General features: G+C 34.5%; 1 protein-coding gene across 2 annotated transcripts in view; it reads left to right on the forward strand.

The window, feature by feature from the left end:
* The window catches only part of LOC141657067 (anaphase-promoting complex subunit 10-like), a 37,676-nt gene extending 22,515 nt beyond the window's left edge, over positions 1-15,161 (forward strand). The window contains exons 1-7 of one of the 2 annotated variants that reach the window (XM_074464180.1): positions 11,539-11,667; positions 12,393-12,590; positions 12,710-12,770; positions 12,875-12,967; positions 13,712-13,782; positions 14,061-14,165; positions 14,698-15,161. In XM_074464180.1, the coding sequence (XP_074320281.1) occupies positions 12,415-12,590; positions 12,710-12,770; positions 12,875-12,967; positions 13,712-13,782; positions 14,061-14,165; positions 14,698-14,767 (576 nt within the window). In that variant the 5' untranslated portion in view covers positions 11,539-11,667; positions 12,393-12,414 and the 3' untranslated portion in view covers positions 14,768-15,161. Of the gene's footprint in view, positions 1-11,538; positions 11,668-12,392; positions 12,591-12,709; positions 12,771-12,874; positions 12,968-13,711; positions 13,783-14,060; positions 14,166-14,697 lie in introns of those variants that run through there. The other variant, XM_074464181.1, reaches the window with a different exon arrangement.
* The last annotated feature ends 1,361 nt before the right edge of the window (positions 15,162-16,522 follow it).

Raw genomic sequence — 16,522 nt, forward strand, 5'->3', positions numbered from 1 at the left:
GAGGCCGTTGACGAGCTAAGACGAAGTTATCAAAATCACGCGGTTGCCGATACAGAGTGATATGAAATTATGAAAGTCAATTTTGATTATTTACTTTCCTTATATGGAACTCCTATAATCAACCAAAACTGCCCTTATTTGGTGATTATGATACTCAAGTTGTGAATTTTGATACTGAAGTTGTGGGCTATACTTTAAATTGGTAATTGGGTTACTTGGGTCGGTTATATCGGGTTTGGGTTGTGTTGGGTCAGTGACGGATAAGGTTATGAGCATATATTTTATCTTAGGATTTTTTTATATAGTACCCCCTGTGTTTTTTTAATTTTCTACATGGTACCCCTACAATTTTTTAAACCTCTGTGATACCTCTAACTTTAATTAAAAATCATTAGGAGTGACATTACCTCTAATTACCGTCAAATTCTGTTAAGTATTGTTGTTAAGTGTTTTTTGTTGGCTTGACTGGCAATGACTGGACATTAGTTGGCTTGACTTGGTAATGACTTGGCAATGACTAGGAAATGACTTTTCAATGACTTGGATTTATCTACTTAAGCTAGTAAAATCTGCCTCTTTGTTTTTAATCCACAGTAAGATCAAAAACCACTTCAAAAACCACCCAACTTCATTCCTTCTGTTTCTCTCTCTTTCTCCTTCATCCATCTCTTGAAACCTTCACATCCTTCATCAAGCGTGCTCTCCATCTATTTAATTTTGCCTTTCTACCTAAGATTGAAGCAGGTATGTTGATAATCTTCCTTTTCTTAGCCTTTTAATATGCCCTATTTTTCTGTCGTTTTGTTTGATGTTAAACTTTTGAATGAACTTTAATTTGATAATAGTTGTGTTATTTAATTGATGAATTATGTCACATAATCAGAAAAGAGTGGAACCCAGTTTCTCCTATATCTCTTGGCTTTGTGCTTGTGAAAACCTTCTTTGCATAGTGCTGGGAGTTGTGGTTGTCCTTTGTTGTGTGTTGGGATAACTCACAAGGCTTTAATCATTGGCTTTGTGCTTTGATAAGGTCACCCCAATCTTAAACAATTGATGTGTGGTTTGGCTAAGATATATCCTTGTTCTTTTCGTTTCTTATTAAACCAGAAAATTAAAACACAAAAACAAGTATTTTCAAAGTCTTATTGCAATCTTAATTCAATTAGAATCCTACAAATTATCGAGCCTTTTAGTTTTAGAGGCCATATTGTCTAACCTGAAAAATCATTCGTGTGATTTACGGACATTTTGGTTCCAGGACCTTAGATTCCCGAAAAATGTGTATTATATACTTCAATTTGAGTCGTTTGAGAGACCGTTCCGGGTCTTGTTTCTTTTTGTCCTTGTTTCTACCAGTTGTTCAGAGTCGCTTTAGCAGTTACATTATTCATCTTCAGCTCCAAATAAATAGTTTTTAACGAGTTTCCGATTTTCGTTTTTCACTTAATTATCGCACACCGACAACCTGGAATGTCATCCGTTATTCTTCAAAATTTGTGAGGTCGCTTTATTTGACCCTAGAAACCGTATGTATGATTTACGGACATTTTTGTTCCGGGATGCTGGAATGCCAAAACCGTGTATTATATGCTTCAATATACAGTTCAATTTTCGCCATTTAGGAGGTCGTATCGGGTCATGTTTCTGATTTTTCTAGCACGTTTCCGGGGTCGTCTAAAGAGTTACCCTATTCAATTTCAGCCCAAATAACAAGTATTAAACCATTTTTTATCGAGTATCCGATTTTCGCCGGAGACTGGTTTATCGTACATCGGTAGGCGGTTGATCTTAATTTCCTTATTATTTAAAATATAATTTCGGGATATATTTACCCAAAGATTAAAGATTGAAAATATGGAATTGAAATATCCGGAACATTCCAGAATATTCCGACTCGGCATTTTAAACGGTTATTAGAAAATGAAGACGGTTTTTTGACCCGGACTCCAAATGTACTCTAAATACTGTCAAAACGACCGTAACGGCGCGTAGATGACGACCAAGGGGTAGACACAAGTATTTGAGCTATCACTTGACGATAAACTTACGAATTGTCATAAATCGTTCCGTGTACCAAACATACGGCCCAATCATCCCCGGGTGGCTTGCGGGAGGTGCAGAAATGAGGTATCTACAACTGGCAACCTCAAATGTCCACTGTTCATTCACAATATGTGAGGTCGCTTAGTCTGACCCGAGTAACAGTCCTTGTGATTTACAGACATTTTTGTTCTGAGACTCTCGAATCCCGAAAACCGTGTATTATACACTTCAATGACACTTCAATGTGAGCCGTTCGCGAGGTCGTGCTTCTTTTTCTCTCCGTTTTTCAACCACGTGTCCATGGTCATTTCATAAGTTACCCTGATTGATTTCAGCCCCGAATAAAAGTTTTAAAACACTTTTAACGAGTCTCCAATTTCTGCCTAAGACTGGTTTATCGTGCATCGGTAGGCCTTAATTGTCCTCTATTGCTCCTTAAATTTTAAATTTGCGAGGTCGGTTTCTCTAACCGGAGAAATCAACCTTGTGATATACAGACATTTTTTTTTCGGGACCTTAGAATTCCGAAAAACGTGTATTATTCATTTCAATTTGAGCCGTTCGAGAGTCCATTCCGGGTCGTATTTCTTTTTCTCTTAGTTTTCTACCACATGTTCGAGGTCGTTTTAGGAGTTTCAATATATATTTTCAGCTCCAAATATATAGTATTAAACAATTTTTAACGAGTATACGATGTCCGTCTCTCACTTAATTATCACACACCGGCAACCAGAAACATCACTCGTTATTCCTCAAAATTTGTGAGGCTGCTTTATCATACCCTAGAAATCGTCTGTGCGATTTATGGGCATTTTTGTTCCAGAGCCCTTGAATGCCGAAAATCGTGTATTCTACGCTTCAATATCAAATAACGTTATTTTCTAAAACAAAATTATCAAAATAATTTCAATAAAATCTACAATCTTATTCGGGTTGAAATGTCGAACCTTCTATTTTATACCTTTTCATACAAAATATCATCAAGAGTCACTTAACAATTACTCCATTGTACATAACAGCTTTCTAAAATATCTACACATTATAATTCTTTTTCTAAATTACTCCCTTAAGATGCACTTTTATAAAAAAAATTGCTTCAAAACTCCAAATTAATTGACGTATTCTGTCTGTTTTTGAACTTATTATCCATTGTTATACCTTTTAAAGTATAAATTGGCTAAGTAACAAACGTAATAAGTTCATAAACAGGCAAAATAAGTGACTTAAGTTTGAGTTTGAATCAATTTTTGATTAAAATGTATCTTATTGGAGTAATTTAAAAACAATTTATCAACTTCAATTTGATTATAATGCTACCCACATATTGTAGATGTGTATTTAAAAATAATTTAAAAAAGAGAGTTATTTTAGAAAACTAATACATAAAAGAAAGTAATTTCTAATTTACAATATTATTATCGATTCAATCTCTCAACAAGTTCAAAATATTTTACATTCTTGGACGATAATGTTGTGTACTACTATTACGAGATTGTCAAGTATTGTTTTGATATTTCGTGTTTTCTTGCTCATTTTCCTTCGAGGATGGCGATAGGGCGTCATTCGGTGGTACCGAATTTCGGCGCCCATAATTAAAGAAAAATAAAAAATAAAAAATAAAATGTTTGTTTTCATTTTTCGCAAATGTCTTAAGGGTATGTACGTAATTATATCTATTTTACTTCTATTCAGTTAAAAATTAAACTATAGCTAAACTAAAACTTTACTATATTATCTTCATCAATGATTAAGTTTAACATTGTATTGCATTCTTCATCTACCTCGTTTCATATATTGTGTTCTTCATCTACAAGCAACAAACATTTATTTATACTATTAATAGTTACAAGTTGATTGATTCTCCATTTTACATTACATCTATCTTTTATTCCGTCTGTTGATTGAGCCTTCATACATAATTTGGAAAATGAAGAAGAATGAGTTTGATGCCAAATTGAAATCGATTCCGTTCAATCTATCATAATTCAATAATTTTAAAACCCCTTCCAAAATGTTACTTCCTTCATTCTAATCAATTCTATACATTTATTAAATATATATGAGTTATAGTGTAATCAAATGTATAGAATTTATTGGAATGGAGGAAGTATTATAAAATAAGTTGCGACATTAATTTGTTAAATGTCTTCTTATCCAAGAATCAAATATCATTCCCCAAAGTTCTTTATCTAGTGGAGTACAATTTCAGTATGAATTTGTTTGTTAAATATGCATTATTGAACTAAAAACGAGTACATGAACTCCGAGCATGAATTTGTTTGTTGTAGCATAATATTCACCCGAAAAAAGAGGCAAAAAGCAAGGCAATCACTGATTTTTTAATTTAGATTAAATTAAAAATTATTCCCTTTTAAAATTCTGTTTTCTAAAATTACTCCCTTATATATTATAACATTTTCCTAAAATTACACTCTTATGCTTGTGCTACTTACAAGTATCCTGATCATAAGAAAGCTAATCACCAGTCAAATAAGTCAGATTTTGATGCAAAATTATGTGACCATTGTGAGAAGAAAGGACATACAAGGGAGACCCGTTTTGGTCTGAATAAGTGTCCCCATTGCAATAAGTATGGACATAATCCAGATCATTGTTTTGTTATCAAGGGTTTTCCTGGAGACAAAAATAAAGGGAAGGCTAAGGTTGGTTCTCAAAAGGCTGCAGCAACTACTAGTGGGGCTCATCAAAAGTCTGCTAATGCTGCAGATACAGTTTGTTTTGCTTCTCCTCTTGATGATGGTATTTTGGATGCTGCTGCACAGCATACTCAGACGCCTGAGACCTCTTCCTCTGTGTCTCCTGATGTTTTTGATGGTATAATTTCTACTGTTCTTGATCAGGTCCTTCAAAGGATTTCTGATCAACAACAATCTGGACTTTCCTCTTCTCAGTTTGCAGGTATCATTCCTTTCTCCTCTTCTGTTAATGCTGCAACTAAATCTTTGTTTTTAAATGATTGGATTGTTGATACAGGCGCCTCTGATCACATGACTTATAACATTAATCTTTTGTCTGATATTCATAGTTTTGATGTACCAATTAAAGTTGGTTTGCCTGATGGTTCTGTTAAGTTGGTTACTAAGTCTGGTACTGTTAGGTTAACAGATCAGTTGAGTTTGTACAATGTGTTTTATCTTCCTGATTTTAAGCAAAATCTCATGTCTGTTAGCAAGTTAATTGATCATAACTCATTGTCTGTTGTTTTCAATGCACATGACTGTTCTTTTCAGAACCATTCAAATAAAAAATTGTTTGCTAAAGGGAGGAGAGTTGGTGATCTATATAGATTTCATGCTAAGGGCAGATCATTTCTACATAATCAAATTGTTACTCTTGTTCAACAAAAGTTAGCTTCAATAAATTCTGCTAGTTCATCTGTAACTAATAAAATATTCCAGTTGTTTCATAGTAGATTGGGTCACATGTCTGTAAATAGATTTCAATTTGTACATGATATTAAGAATGTAATAAAAACTGATTTTTCCTGTGAAACTTGTGTTATGGCTAAACACCACATATTACCATTCCAGCTTTGTTCTAAAAGAGCTAGTTCTTGCTTTGATCTTATTCATATTGATGTTTGGGGACCTTACAAGGTCCCATCTATGTCTGGTGCTCAATATTTCCTTACTATACTTGATGACTATTCAAGAAACACTTGGATAATGTTGTTTCAAAATAAAGATCAAGTTCCTGGTTTACTTAGAGATTTTTTGGCATATGTCCAAACACAGTTTGATAAGACTATTAAGGTAGTCAGGTCTGATAATGGTACTGAGTTCTTGCAAAAATTTTGCTCTGCTATGTTTAAATCTAAGGGGGTAGTGCATCAAACAAGCATAGTAGATACTTCCCAGCAAAATGGTAGAGTAGAGAGGAAACATAGGCACCTCCTTGAGACTGCCAGGGCTTTAAAAATTCAAGCAAACTTGCCCATTAGGTTTTGGGGGGATTGTTTATTGACTGCCACTTACCTTATTAACCTGATGCCATCTGCTGTTATTAATAATCACACTCCATTTGAGCTACTATTTGGACAAAAGCCTTCTTATGAACATTTGAGAGTGTTTGGTTGTGTGAGTTATTCAACTATGCCTCCTACATTCTCTGATAAATTTGGGAATAGGGCTAGGAAATGCATATTTTTAGGATATCCACATAATCAAAAAGGATATAAACTTTATGATGTTCAGTTGCACAAAACCTTTGTTAGTAGAGATGTTTTATTTAAGGAACACAAATTTTTCTTTAAAGAACAAGATTCAGAAGATATGGATATCACTACTAGTGGCCTGGTTAATCCAGCTGCTTCTACATATATTGTTACTCCTAAGGGTCATCCTTTACTAGTACAAAAGGGAGTGTTGTTATTCCTGCCAGTATTCCTGAGAGATCCTCTGAAGAGCTCTCAGTGACTGCTGATTCTGGTTCCACTGGAGCACCTGTGACTTCACTGGAGGTTACTAATAGGAGATCTGTACGTCCAACACAATTGAGCTCAAGACTCAAGGGTTTTGTTTGTGGCAAGAAGATTCATGGCAGATCAGTTGCTTTACATGCAGCTGTGTTAGATCAATTATTTGAATTTGATAGTGAGTATGTAGCCTCCCTATCTGTTGTACTCAAAGAGCAAGAGCCCTACAGATACAATGAGGCCAAGAAGGATGCCATGTGGGTTGAAGCCATGGCTGCTGAATTACATGCATTAGAAAGCAATCAAACTTGGGACTTGGTTCCATTGCCTGAAGGAAAGAAGCAGATCTCTTTGTGGGTATTGTGTATACTTAGGGGACTCTTTGATATCCTGGAAGACAAAGAAGCAGCCAACAATCAGCAAGAGTTCAGCTGAATCTGAGTATAGCTGTCTATCATTCACAACTTCTGAACTTGTGTGGGTTGACAGGTTATTGCTTGATCTAAGGATAGAGGTCCCTAAACCAATCCCTCTATATTGTGACAACAAAGCTGCTCTTCACATCTCTAAAAATCCAGTGTTTCATGAGCGCACGAAACACTTAAGTATAGACTGTCACTATGTGAGGGAAAAACAAGATGAAGGTTTTCTTTCTACTAAGCACATCAGGACTGGAGTTCAGATTGCTGATATAATGACGAAATTAAAGCTCTTGGTGGTGATCAGCATACCTTTTTCTTTCACAAGCTCGGCCTGTCCTTGAATAAAAGCCTAGCTTGAGGGGGTATATTAGGTATAGCTTAGTTAGTTAGTTATAATCAATTAACTAACCACTCTAACTAACTATAGTCACCTAAATACTAGTGGTTAAGGTTGGTTAGAAATCAGTTAGCTCTTCCTATAAATACCAAGGAAGCTTATTGTAAATTATATACTTTTGTAATAACAAACAATTGTTACATATTCAATAATAACAGATTTATATTCATACAATATCAAGATTTTACAACTTTTATCAAAAATTGATAAAGCACTCCAATTTAGATGACTTATTACGTCTGATTTTGAACTTATTCTCTATTGTTATACGTTTGAAAGTACAAATTGGCTAAGACACAAACGAAATAAGTTCATAAAATGACGGAATAAGTAACTTAAGTTGGTGTTTTGAAGCATTTTTTGATAAAACTGCATTTTAACTTTTAAGGGACTAATTATAGGGAAAAAAATTATATAAGAGAGTGATTTTAAAAAACTGAATTTTAAAAGGGAGTAATTTTTAATTTACTCTTTAATTTACTACTCATTTTTGTTACAACTATCGACTTTAACTTCCTAAATTACCCTTTTTTAGTAATTAGTTTGAAATTCAAAACTTATGGGAGGAAAATAAAAATAACTATGTAATTTACAACAATAACCCTGATGACGCCCAATTTGAGTATAACACGATGGCGCCATCTCATTTTCCTTTGAATGAATGTGCACGTAGTTTACACTAGCTTAGGTATTTAATTTTCCGACATCTTCATTACAAGACTCAAGTTTCAACTCATCGATTATACTTAAATCAATGGAGGATCTGGGGGTAGGCCAAGGTAGGCACTTGCCTACCCCTGGAGAAAACAAACAGTCAAATATTTTTCATGTCTAATATGCTCACATAAGTGATGGTAGAGCAGTGGTAAATACAATGTTTTATGGACCATTGCATAACAACCTAGGTTCAAATTTAACACTCAATGACACTGGTTTTGTTTTACTGTCACTTAATTTGTTTCTTTATCTTTTGAATTTTAAAAGATTACATTTTCTATCCAAATTATTGCCTCAAAATCTCAAATGACTAAAATTAGCATACATAATAAAAAATAACTTTTAAATAGTATACTTTTAGCCAAATAGAAGTAATCTATATAAGTAAAAAAAGAACGACCAAAATGTTGCATGTTGTAGACGATAAGAAGTGGTAGCAAGGTCGTATTAATGAAGAAAAACTATACACGAAAAAGATGTGCCTACCCTAATGAAAATCTGCGTCCGCCTCTGCCTTTTGGGTACTATTTTTTAGCTGAAGTATCTATGGCCCTAAAACAGGAAGAATCAAAGCGACGACATCTTTAGATGCTTTTTTTAAGTATATTCATGCTCACAATAGCAACCAATAAAGCATTCGACATTAGAAACACGCAAGTCTTTCATACATAACAATATATTTGCTAAATGCTTAGCTATTTACAAAGAAGTTAATTAACATCAAGGATAATTAACTTAGACAAAAGTTTGATAAGAAATATTAAGAAACAACAACAACAACAACAACAACAACAACAAATAACGGAAACCAAACTAGAAAGGCGGTTAATCGACTTGGCTATTAGGGTTAACCAAACTAGAAAGGCGATGCATGAGTATTATCGTCTAGGGGCAACAAAAAAGGGGTCCTAATCAATGAGGGACAACAAGAAATAGGAGTCACATAATCTTGATTAGACGATTTTAATATAATACGGAGTATTTTTGTATCAATATGTAAGAATCAAAACGACAACATCTTTAGACGATTTTAACAAGAAGAAATATTAATTAACATTATCTTACATAAATATTGTTGCCTCATGATGTAATAGCTTTATTTAACATCCACCAATAACGGAAACCAAACTAGAAATGCAGTAAAGGCGGGAGCGAACTGATATCAAGATTAGGATCCCCAGTTAAACGCGTCAAGCTCGATTGCATTGTTGTTGAAGTCGCATTCTAATGTTAATGAATCTTCGGTTGGCAGCCAGTAGGCTTGTTCGGCGTCTAGTAAGAATTGATCAAGATCCTCGATGTGAAAATTATTAGCATCACCTTCTTGTGCTCCGTTATTTGACAGAGATAGCCCATGCTCGGCTTCTTCTAATAATGGCTCCATATCGTAAACTTGATGATCAACTAGGTCCGTTAATTGGAGTATACCATTATCAACTTCATAAGCTTGATTATCAGCGTTATCGACATTATCCTTGTCGTCAACATCAAGCATCCTTTCTAGCTCGTCTTCAGAATAGAGTATTATCCCTTCTTTCTCCTTTGTCGATGCTTCGTTACTTGGTTCCACTTGATAACCCTCGTCCACAGCTCGACTCACATAATCTTGATTATTAGGGTTAATGATGATGCCAGAATTATTGAACCCTGACGGTTGTTCATATTCAACACGACCTCGTTTACTCGACCTGTCTTCGTAATCTATTGGCATATTAGCAGCATAAGTCTGATCCTTCGTAGAATTCGGTTTCTTGGTGATATGGCATAACACAACCATCTGATTATCCTCCTTCTCATCATCGTTCCGTAGACGATAATATTCATGCATCATCCACTCATCCTCATTATTATTATTATTATTATTATTACTATTTCCATCCGGCTTAAACTTCAAGTACTTCTCGATCCCCACAACCCTATTGTTGCCATTGCACACATCGGTTGCCTTGGACTTCTCCGACCATGTTCCGATACCTTTAATGCAACGACTAATCCTCTTTCCGTTGGGAGTTAACTTATTAAGTTGACAGAAAAAGAATCCTTCATTGACGTCATTGACGCCTCTCCTTTCTTTAGTGGAATCCAAGATATTAAAGGGATGATTAGAGTAAACATCAAAGTCAAGAAACTGAGGGTAACATTCCGGCAACTCTTGGCCGCTATGCTTAACACGAAGAAAGTAGTCGACCAGTTGTAATTTAGTAGGGTGGAAACGAACACCGATAGGTACACTAAAAACAGCCATGATTTATATTATTATTAGTGAATTGAATGGTATAACGAAAGAAGCTTACGAGCGAAAGAAAGTTGATGAAGTATTTACTAATAGTATGAGGTTAAAGGGTGTGTGTATATATAAGGAGTAGAATAAATATGAAGTTAAATGGTTAAAACTTAAAATATATGGAAATATATTTCCTAAATGGTTATATGTAAATATGTATGAATTAAGTTAAATAAATGGTTAAAATATTTGGAATTCAAATCATGCTAGGAGAGGTTAACGACGTAAAATAATATTGGCCATATACTACTAGATAATACGGACTAAGTACTAACGGAGTACCTGTTAAGTTCGTTATTACCTAGTAGGGTATTAAATTGTTGCTTGTAGCTCAAGCTAATGGTCTATTTTAGGTTTTTTATATTAGTTGGTTTAAATCCTAATAGGAAAATAATTCAGGTTTAATGTTCTTGAATTTAGCATATGCATGATCCATGCAAGAGCGAGAACCTAATTACGAAGCTTAGACATCTTTTGTTGTTGTCCGTTAAATTTAAAGAAGCTCATCAAGATAATGTTCGCTCGTTAATGGTACTCCGTATTAAATTTAAGGCAATCAACGACACCTAAATCGGGCCATGTTAAAGTTTTTAAAGAATTACGACAAGCATAACGCAAATTAATATTGAGCATATTCTTAATAATTCATTTTGTATTTATGCTTAATATACTTTATACATATATGAAATGACTCTTGCAACATTTACAAAACTTTACACCATCTAATATAAAGTTTAGAATAGTTATATAATTTAATTTACCAGTTACTCTTTTAAAAAATCACTATACGTACTTCATTAAAAATTTACCGATTTTAAAATAAACCATGCATGTATAACAAATTTCTGGATGTATAATAAATTATACACCTTTTGTAAAGTTGTAATTGGTATTTTAGTGTGTCTAACAACCCGTATACAGAAAGACATGTCAAGCATGATGGGTTCATATGAAAATATGGATGGAGTTAATTATACAGATTAGGTTTCGAATACAGTTATATTTACAAATTTTAAGTTAAAATTTATTCATGTTTTATTGAATCCGTTAGTGAGGAGTCGATATTTTCTTTGCACAAAAATGATTTAATGGCCATAAATTTGCAAAACTCCTTAAAGCGAATAATATGTAAAATTCTCTAATAGTCATCAAGTCCGACCTTATTTTCAATAAAATGTTCGATTCTCATATCCGTCTTACCATCCGTTAAAATTCTACCAACATCCGCTCTAAACAAGACGGGTACGGTGCGATATCCACTTTAATAGAGTCCTTCAATTGAAAATATCACTCACTCTTCTGGGTTCTGTTCCAAAATAAAATTACATCTTCTTCTCTAATATTCAAACCGTTTACTCCCCGCCAATCTGTAAGCTTTCTAACTCTCTTGTTCTTCTGTTATCTGATTTAATCAATTAATCATCAAACTCTAATCTAATCTAATTAATTAATTTGAGTTGTTCTAAGCAACTACTGGGTTAATCATTATGATTTTATTATTTCTGATTATGCTGATTGTCCTATAATTTCATCTATTTTTGAGTTAATTGCTGCTTTGTTGATTAGTAGACTTGATTAAATTCCTACCCTTTTCCCTAATTGATGTAATTCTTCCTACTTTTACACAATTTTGAATTGGAAATCACCCAATTCTTGGTTTTTTTGAAATTGGGGTTTTGAGGTGTTTTGGTTCAAATCTTTACTGTCTTTAATGTTACTAATGTAATCCGATGAGTTTTTTTACGCTGATCCCATTTGTATCGAATATTTTGATTTCGGTGGTCAAGTGGCGGAGCTAGCAGGGTTGAACAACGAAAAAATTGAAGATTTTAGTTGAAAGTTCCGATTTTTTATTTTATTTTAGTTTCATTATATTTCCCACACTGAAAACTTTCATACCCGTAATTTCAAATCCCGGCTCTGCCACGGTTGACTAATGTTTTGATGAATCAAACGCCACAAATTTTAATTTTTAAGGTTTTATGTATATATGGGGAAATCAATGGTCAAAGCTTCGTAGGTCATTAGGCCATCTCGCTAAGTGAACTTATGTTTACGAAATTTGAGATTGATTTCTATGCCCTCGGTTGCTAGGTGACTGGTGAGAGCCACTAAGATGGCAACAGAATCGTCTGATGGGGAGGAAGGAAAGCTAATTGGAGGTAGTAAGCATTTGAGTGTGGATAGTGATCTAAGAGAGATGACAAAGAATGCTGCTTGGAGTGTTAGTTCTTGCAAGCCTGGCAATGGCGTTCAATGCCTCCGCGATGACAATTTTGAGACTTATTGGCAGTAAACTACTCCCTGTCTCTAATCTTGACTCTTCTTTGCTGGCTTTCTTATCAGTTTTTACTCGTGTTAACTGTTAAGCATAGTCGTATATCCTAATTTCTTGCCTTGTGTGTAACTAGATCTGATGGAGCACAACCTCATGTTATTAACATTCAGTTCCAGAAGAAAGTGAAACTGCAAGTAATTGTGCTAATTCACTATTTATTTTTCGTATTTGTTTGGTTTGTACTGATTGCGAATTGCGACTCACCGCTCTCTGAACTCTGATACTATTTTGATTTCAGCTGATTGTTCTCTATGTCGATTACAAGCTCGATGAGAGCTACACTCCGAGTAAGATTTCTATAAGAGCTGGTGATGGATTCCATAACCTGAAGGTAAATTTTCAATGCGTAAAGCTGTCACCTGTTTCATCTCAATTTTGAGGTGAATAAAGTATAAATTTTTGTATAATTCTAGTCACTAAGAATTTGATAGATGCCTCCAAAACGACATTAGGTAAGTGTCTCATAGCCAAACCCCTGTTATGTGTTAGTGTCAGGGCATCACATATATGCAACTTATCCACTGTTTTGGAAAAAAAAAAAGGGAAAATCATTGGTTGTTTCCCATGACTTGTAAATTAATCATGGTGAGAATTGCCCGACCGATTGCTACCTTCCAGTTATAATGACGAACATTTTAGTGAATCTTTTTGCTTGATTGTATAAGATGGCCTTATGATGAGACCATAAGAGCTTTCTAGAGATGTGAGGTTCTTCAATGTTAAATTAGAGGCGAACCATTTCACCATACATGGTTTCATAGTGAGACACTGAGACCCTCTTGCTCAAGACTTCCACAATTTTAAGTTATATTACATCCCTGTACGCAGTAGTCGGTGTGTGTGTGGACACATGTCCAGAATAACAATGACAGCACATAAGCTCCTCAGCTGTTTAGTATATCCGAATTACACTTTTGAGTAAAGTAACACATCATATCGCATTTAAGAATAAAACTTTCCTAGGTAAACAAAGCAACCACCACTATGGATTGTGATACTGGTGTCAACCATATGCTCCAATTTCTGTGTATGAAATTACTGATGTTACATACCGCTTTTCTGTTTAAATTTACAGGAAATAAAGGCAGTTGAACTGGTCAAGCCGACTGGCTGGATACATATATCATTGTCTGGAAATGATCCACGGTGAGAAAATATGACAAATATTGTGGCTCTGTACTTGCTTATTTGGTTACATTTGCAATTAATTTCAAGGTTGTTAAGTTGTCTTCTTTGTGATATATAACCTTACGTATTTTGAATCAAAGAAACAAGAAAGGCACCTGGGCTAAAAGTATATGTCTTGATAGAAGTTACATTCATTTTCGGCATGAATGACTGGTTTGCATTTTTAACTGTTCTTAGATCGATGAACATCTGAACACCTTGAACCAACTTCTGATGAGTGTTATTCATTTTGACAGGGAAGTTTTTGTCAATACGTTTATGCTTCAAATTGCTGTTTTGTCTAATCACCTCAACGGTAGGGATACTCATGTGCGCCAGATCAAAGTCTATGGACCCCGACCGTAAGTTCAGATCTGCCTTTTAATTTTCTAATTAAGTTCTTCTTTGTTTGATGATTTTTCCATTCCTGACAAATACTACATAAATCTCTAATCATAAACTTCGGAAGGAAACATTGACCGAACTGGAAATGATTCTTATATGTCATGTAATTTTCATTAGATATGATTAGGAAACAACATCAACATGCTTTGAATACATGGATAAAACCGTATAAAATCAGATCCCTCACCGGCTCACCTCGCCATAGTCGGGCTGTGTTACTCCGACTCTCCGACACGGTGTCGTGTCTGACACGTGTCGGAGTGTCGGACACGGCTATTTTGGGTGAATTTTCCTATTTTGTGGTCTAAATTGAAGTGTCGAAGTGTCGTGTCGTGTCGGACACCGACACGTGTCTGACACGCGACACGGCAGTTAAGTGAAGTGTCGGAGTATCATAGTAGTCGGGAAACTGGGAGAAATTAGGTAGTGTTGAATACTTTGTACTTATTTCCTGAGTAAAATTATAATATTGGGCCTGAATTCGAGCAGGAACCCAATTCCATGTCAACCTTTCCAGTTCACCTCCTCTGAGTTCGTGACATATTCAACTGTGAGATAAAGATGCCAGACATTGCTGGCTGCTGTATCATGTTTTGTTACTTGCATTTTTCCGGAAGGGTTGTATCGTGTTCATGATCCTATATCCACCATCAAGGGGAGTTCAGGGACCTTAATGTAGAAACAGTAAGCGCCAAATTACTCTCTAGTGTGCAGATGTAAGCTAGCTTTGTTACGAGTTATTGATAGGGTACTCATAAGTCATAACCTAGGTTCGTAACTTTTTAGCATCAAAATTGGCGTTGTAGCTCCCTGTAATCCATGATCCGAAACTTATAGGAAGAATGCTAACGTTTTTCATCCAACAAACCGTAATGGTGTTGTGTATTTTCAATTCCATGAGGAAATTGGACTGTTTAATTTAATCAAATATATTCTGCGTATCTATCATTTGCTTACCTGATAATGAACCCTCAACGAACTTATTAATCAAATAATTTGTAAAAGAAAAGTCTATATACAACAATTAACAAAGGAAGAATTATGTCCAATTTTACATGCATGAATTTAACTTTTACATTCCATGCTCATGTTGTAAGGTAAACCATTGCACGTACATTAATCGAACAAAATCATCGAATTTATCATAAAGATGTGAATTTAAGCCCTAAACCTGCCGCAATCATAAAATTCAATTGGTCCTCTGTAATCCTAAACTCAAATTTGAACTAAACCAGATGATGTGAAACCAACGGGAAAAAAAATACTCATATTCTTAGGTAAAGAAACAGATATGAATTAGAAGGCATCAAAATACAAACGAAAAAAATTCACGATTTCATCCGTTGTTTTGTTGCTCATAAAATGGGTGGCGGCGGAGCAGGTGGAGGTGCAGGTCCCCGAGCTTTCATTTTTTCAATCAGCATTTTTGAAATTTGGATACATACATCACCACAAGTAACTCGACATTTGTTGTTAGTAGCTGCAATTACATGCGTACATATTGCCATACACTTATCGAGGCATGGTGGCTCAATCACCGGACACTGGAGCCGGACTGGACTCGATGATAACGTTTCGCCATTAACCTTTGATGTGTTGAATATTATTAAACTCAGCAAAAACAAGATTGAAAGGATTGTTTCTCTTTGAAATTTCATTTTCACCTTTATTTTTCCCGTTTCTTTAACATAAAAGCAGAACGACCTGATATTCCCGCCTGAGGCGCACCTTAGGCGGGATTTTGAGTTTTTTTTTATTGAAAACGCCCTACAATAATCACACCATGAACATTATTTTTGAGATTGGGATTATATACAAATATACAATGCATAATCAAGAAGGATTTGTAATAACAAAAAAATAACTATAACACCAAACAAATTTAGTACATACTAATTAATGAGGGGCTATTTCTTCAACAACCTCAAATAATATGCAAACCTATAAAAATAGGTAAAATTTGTGATCATCTAGTTGTAAATGCTATCTACTCCGTATTAGGTAATTAGATAATACCTCCAATAGCTAGTGGTTTTAATAGATTCTGCAATTTGTATTTCCAGTGATTATTGTGTGAGACGGTCTTAAACTATAAGACGGTCCATTTATATAAAATAACTCTTTCATTGCTAACAATAAAGGTTGTTGTAAATCGTACAACGATCTTATTTGAAACTTTGTGAAAGTTAAATGGATCGATTAATGATCACAATGCATAATATCGATAAATTCAGACAATTTAATTAACATAATAAATTAATAATCCATTGTAATTGTTTTCCTTTACAAATAACCCTTAACATTGTAATTCAAA

The sequence above is a fragment of the Silene latifolia genome, chromosome 5 (assembly GCF_048544455.1).
Source record: "Silene latifolia isolate original U9 population chromosome 5, ASM4854445v1, whole genome shotgun sequence".
Lineage (NCBI taxonomy): Eukaryota > Viridiplantae > Streptophyta > Magnoliopsida > Caryophyllales > Caryophyllaceae > Silene > Silene latifolia.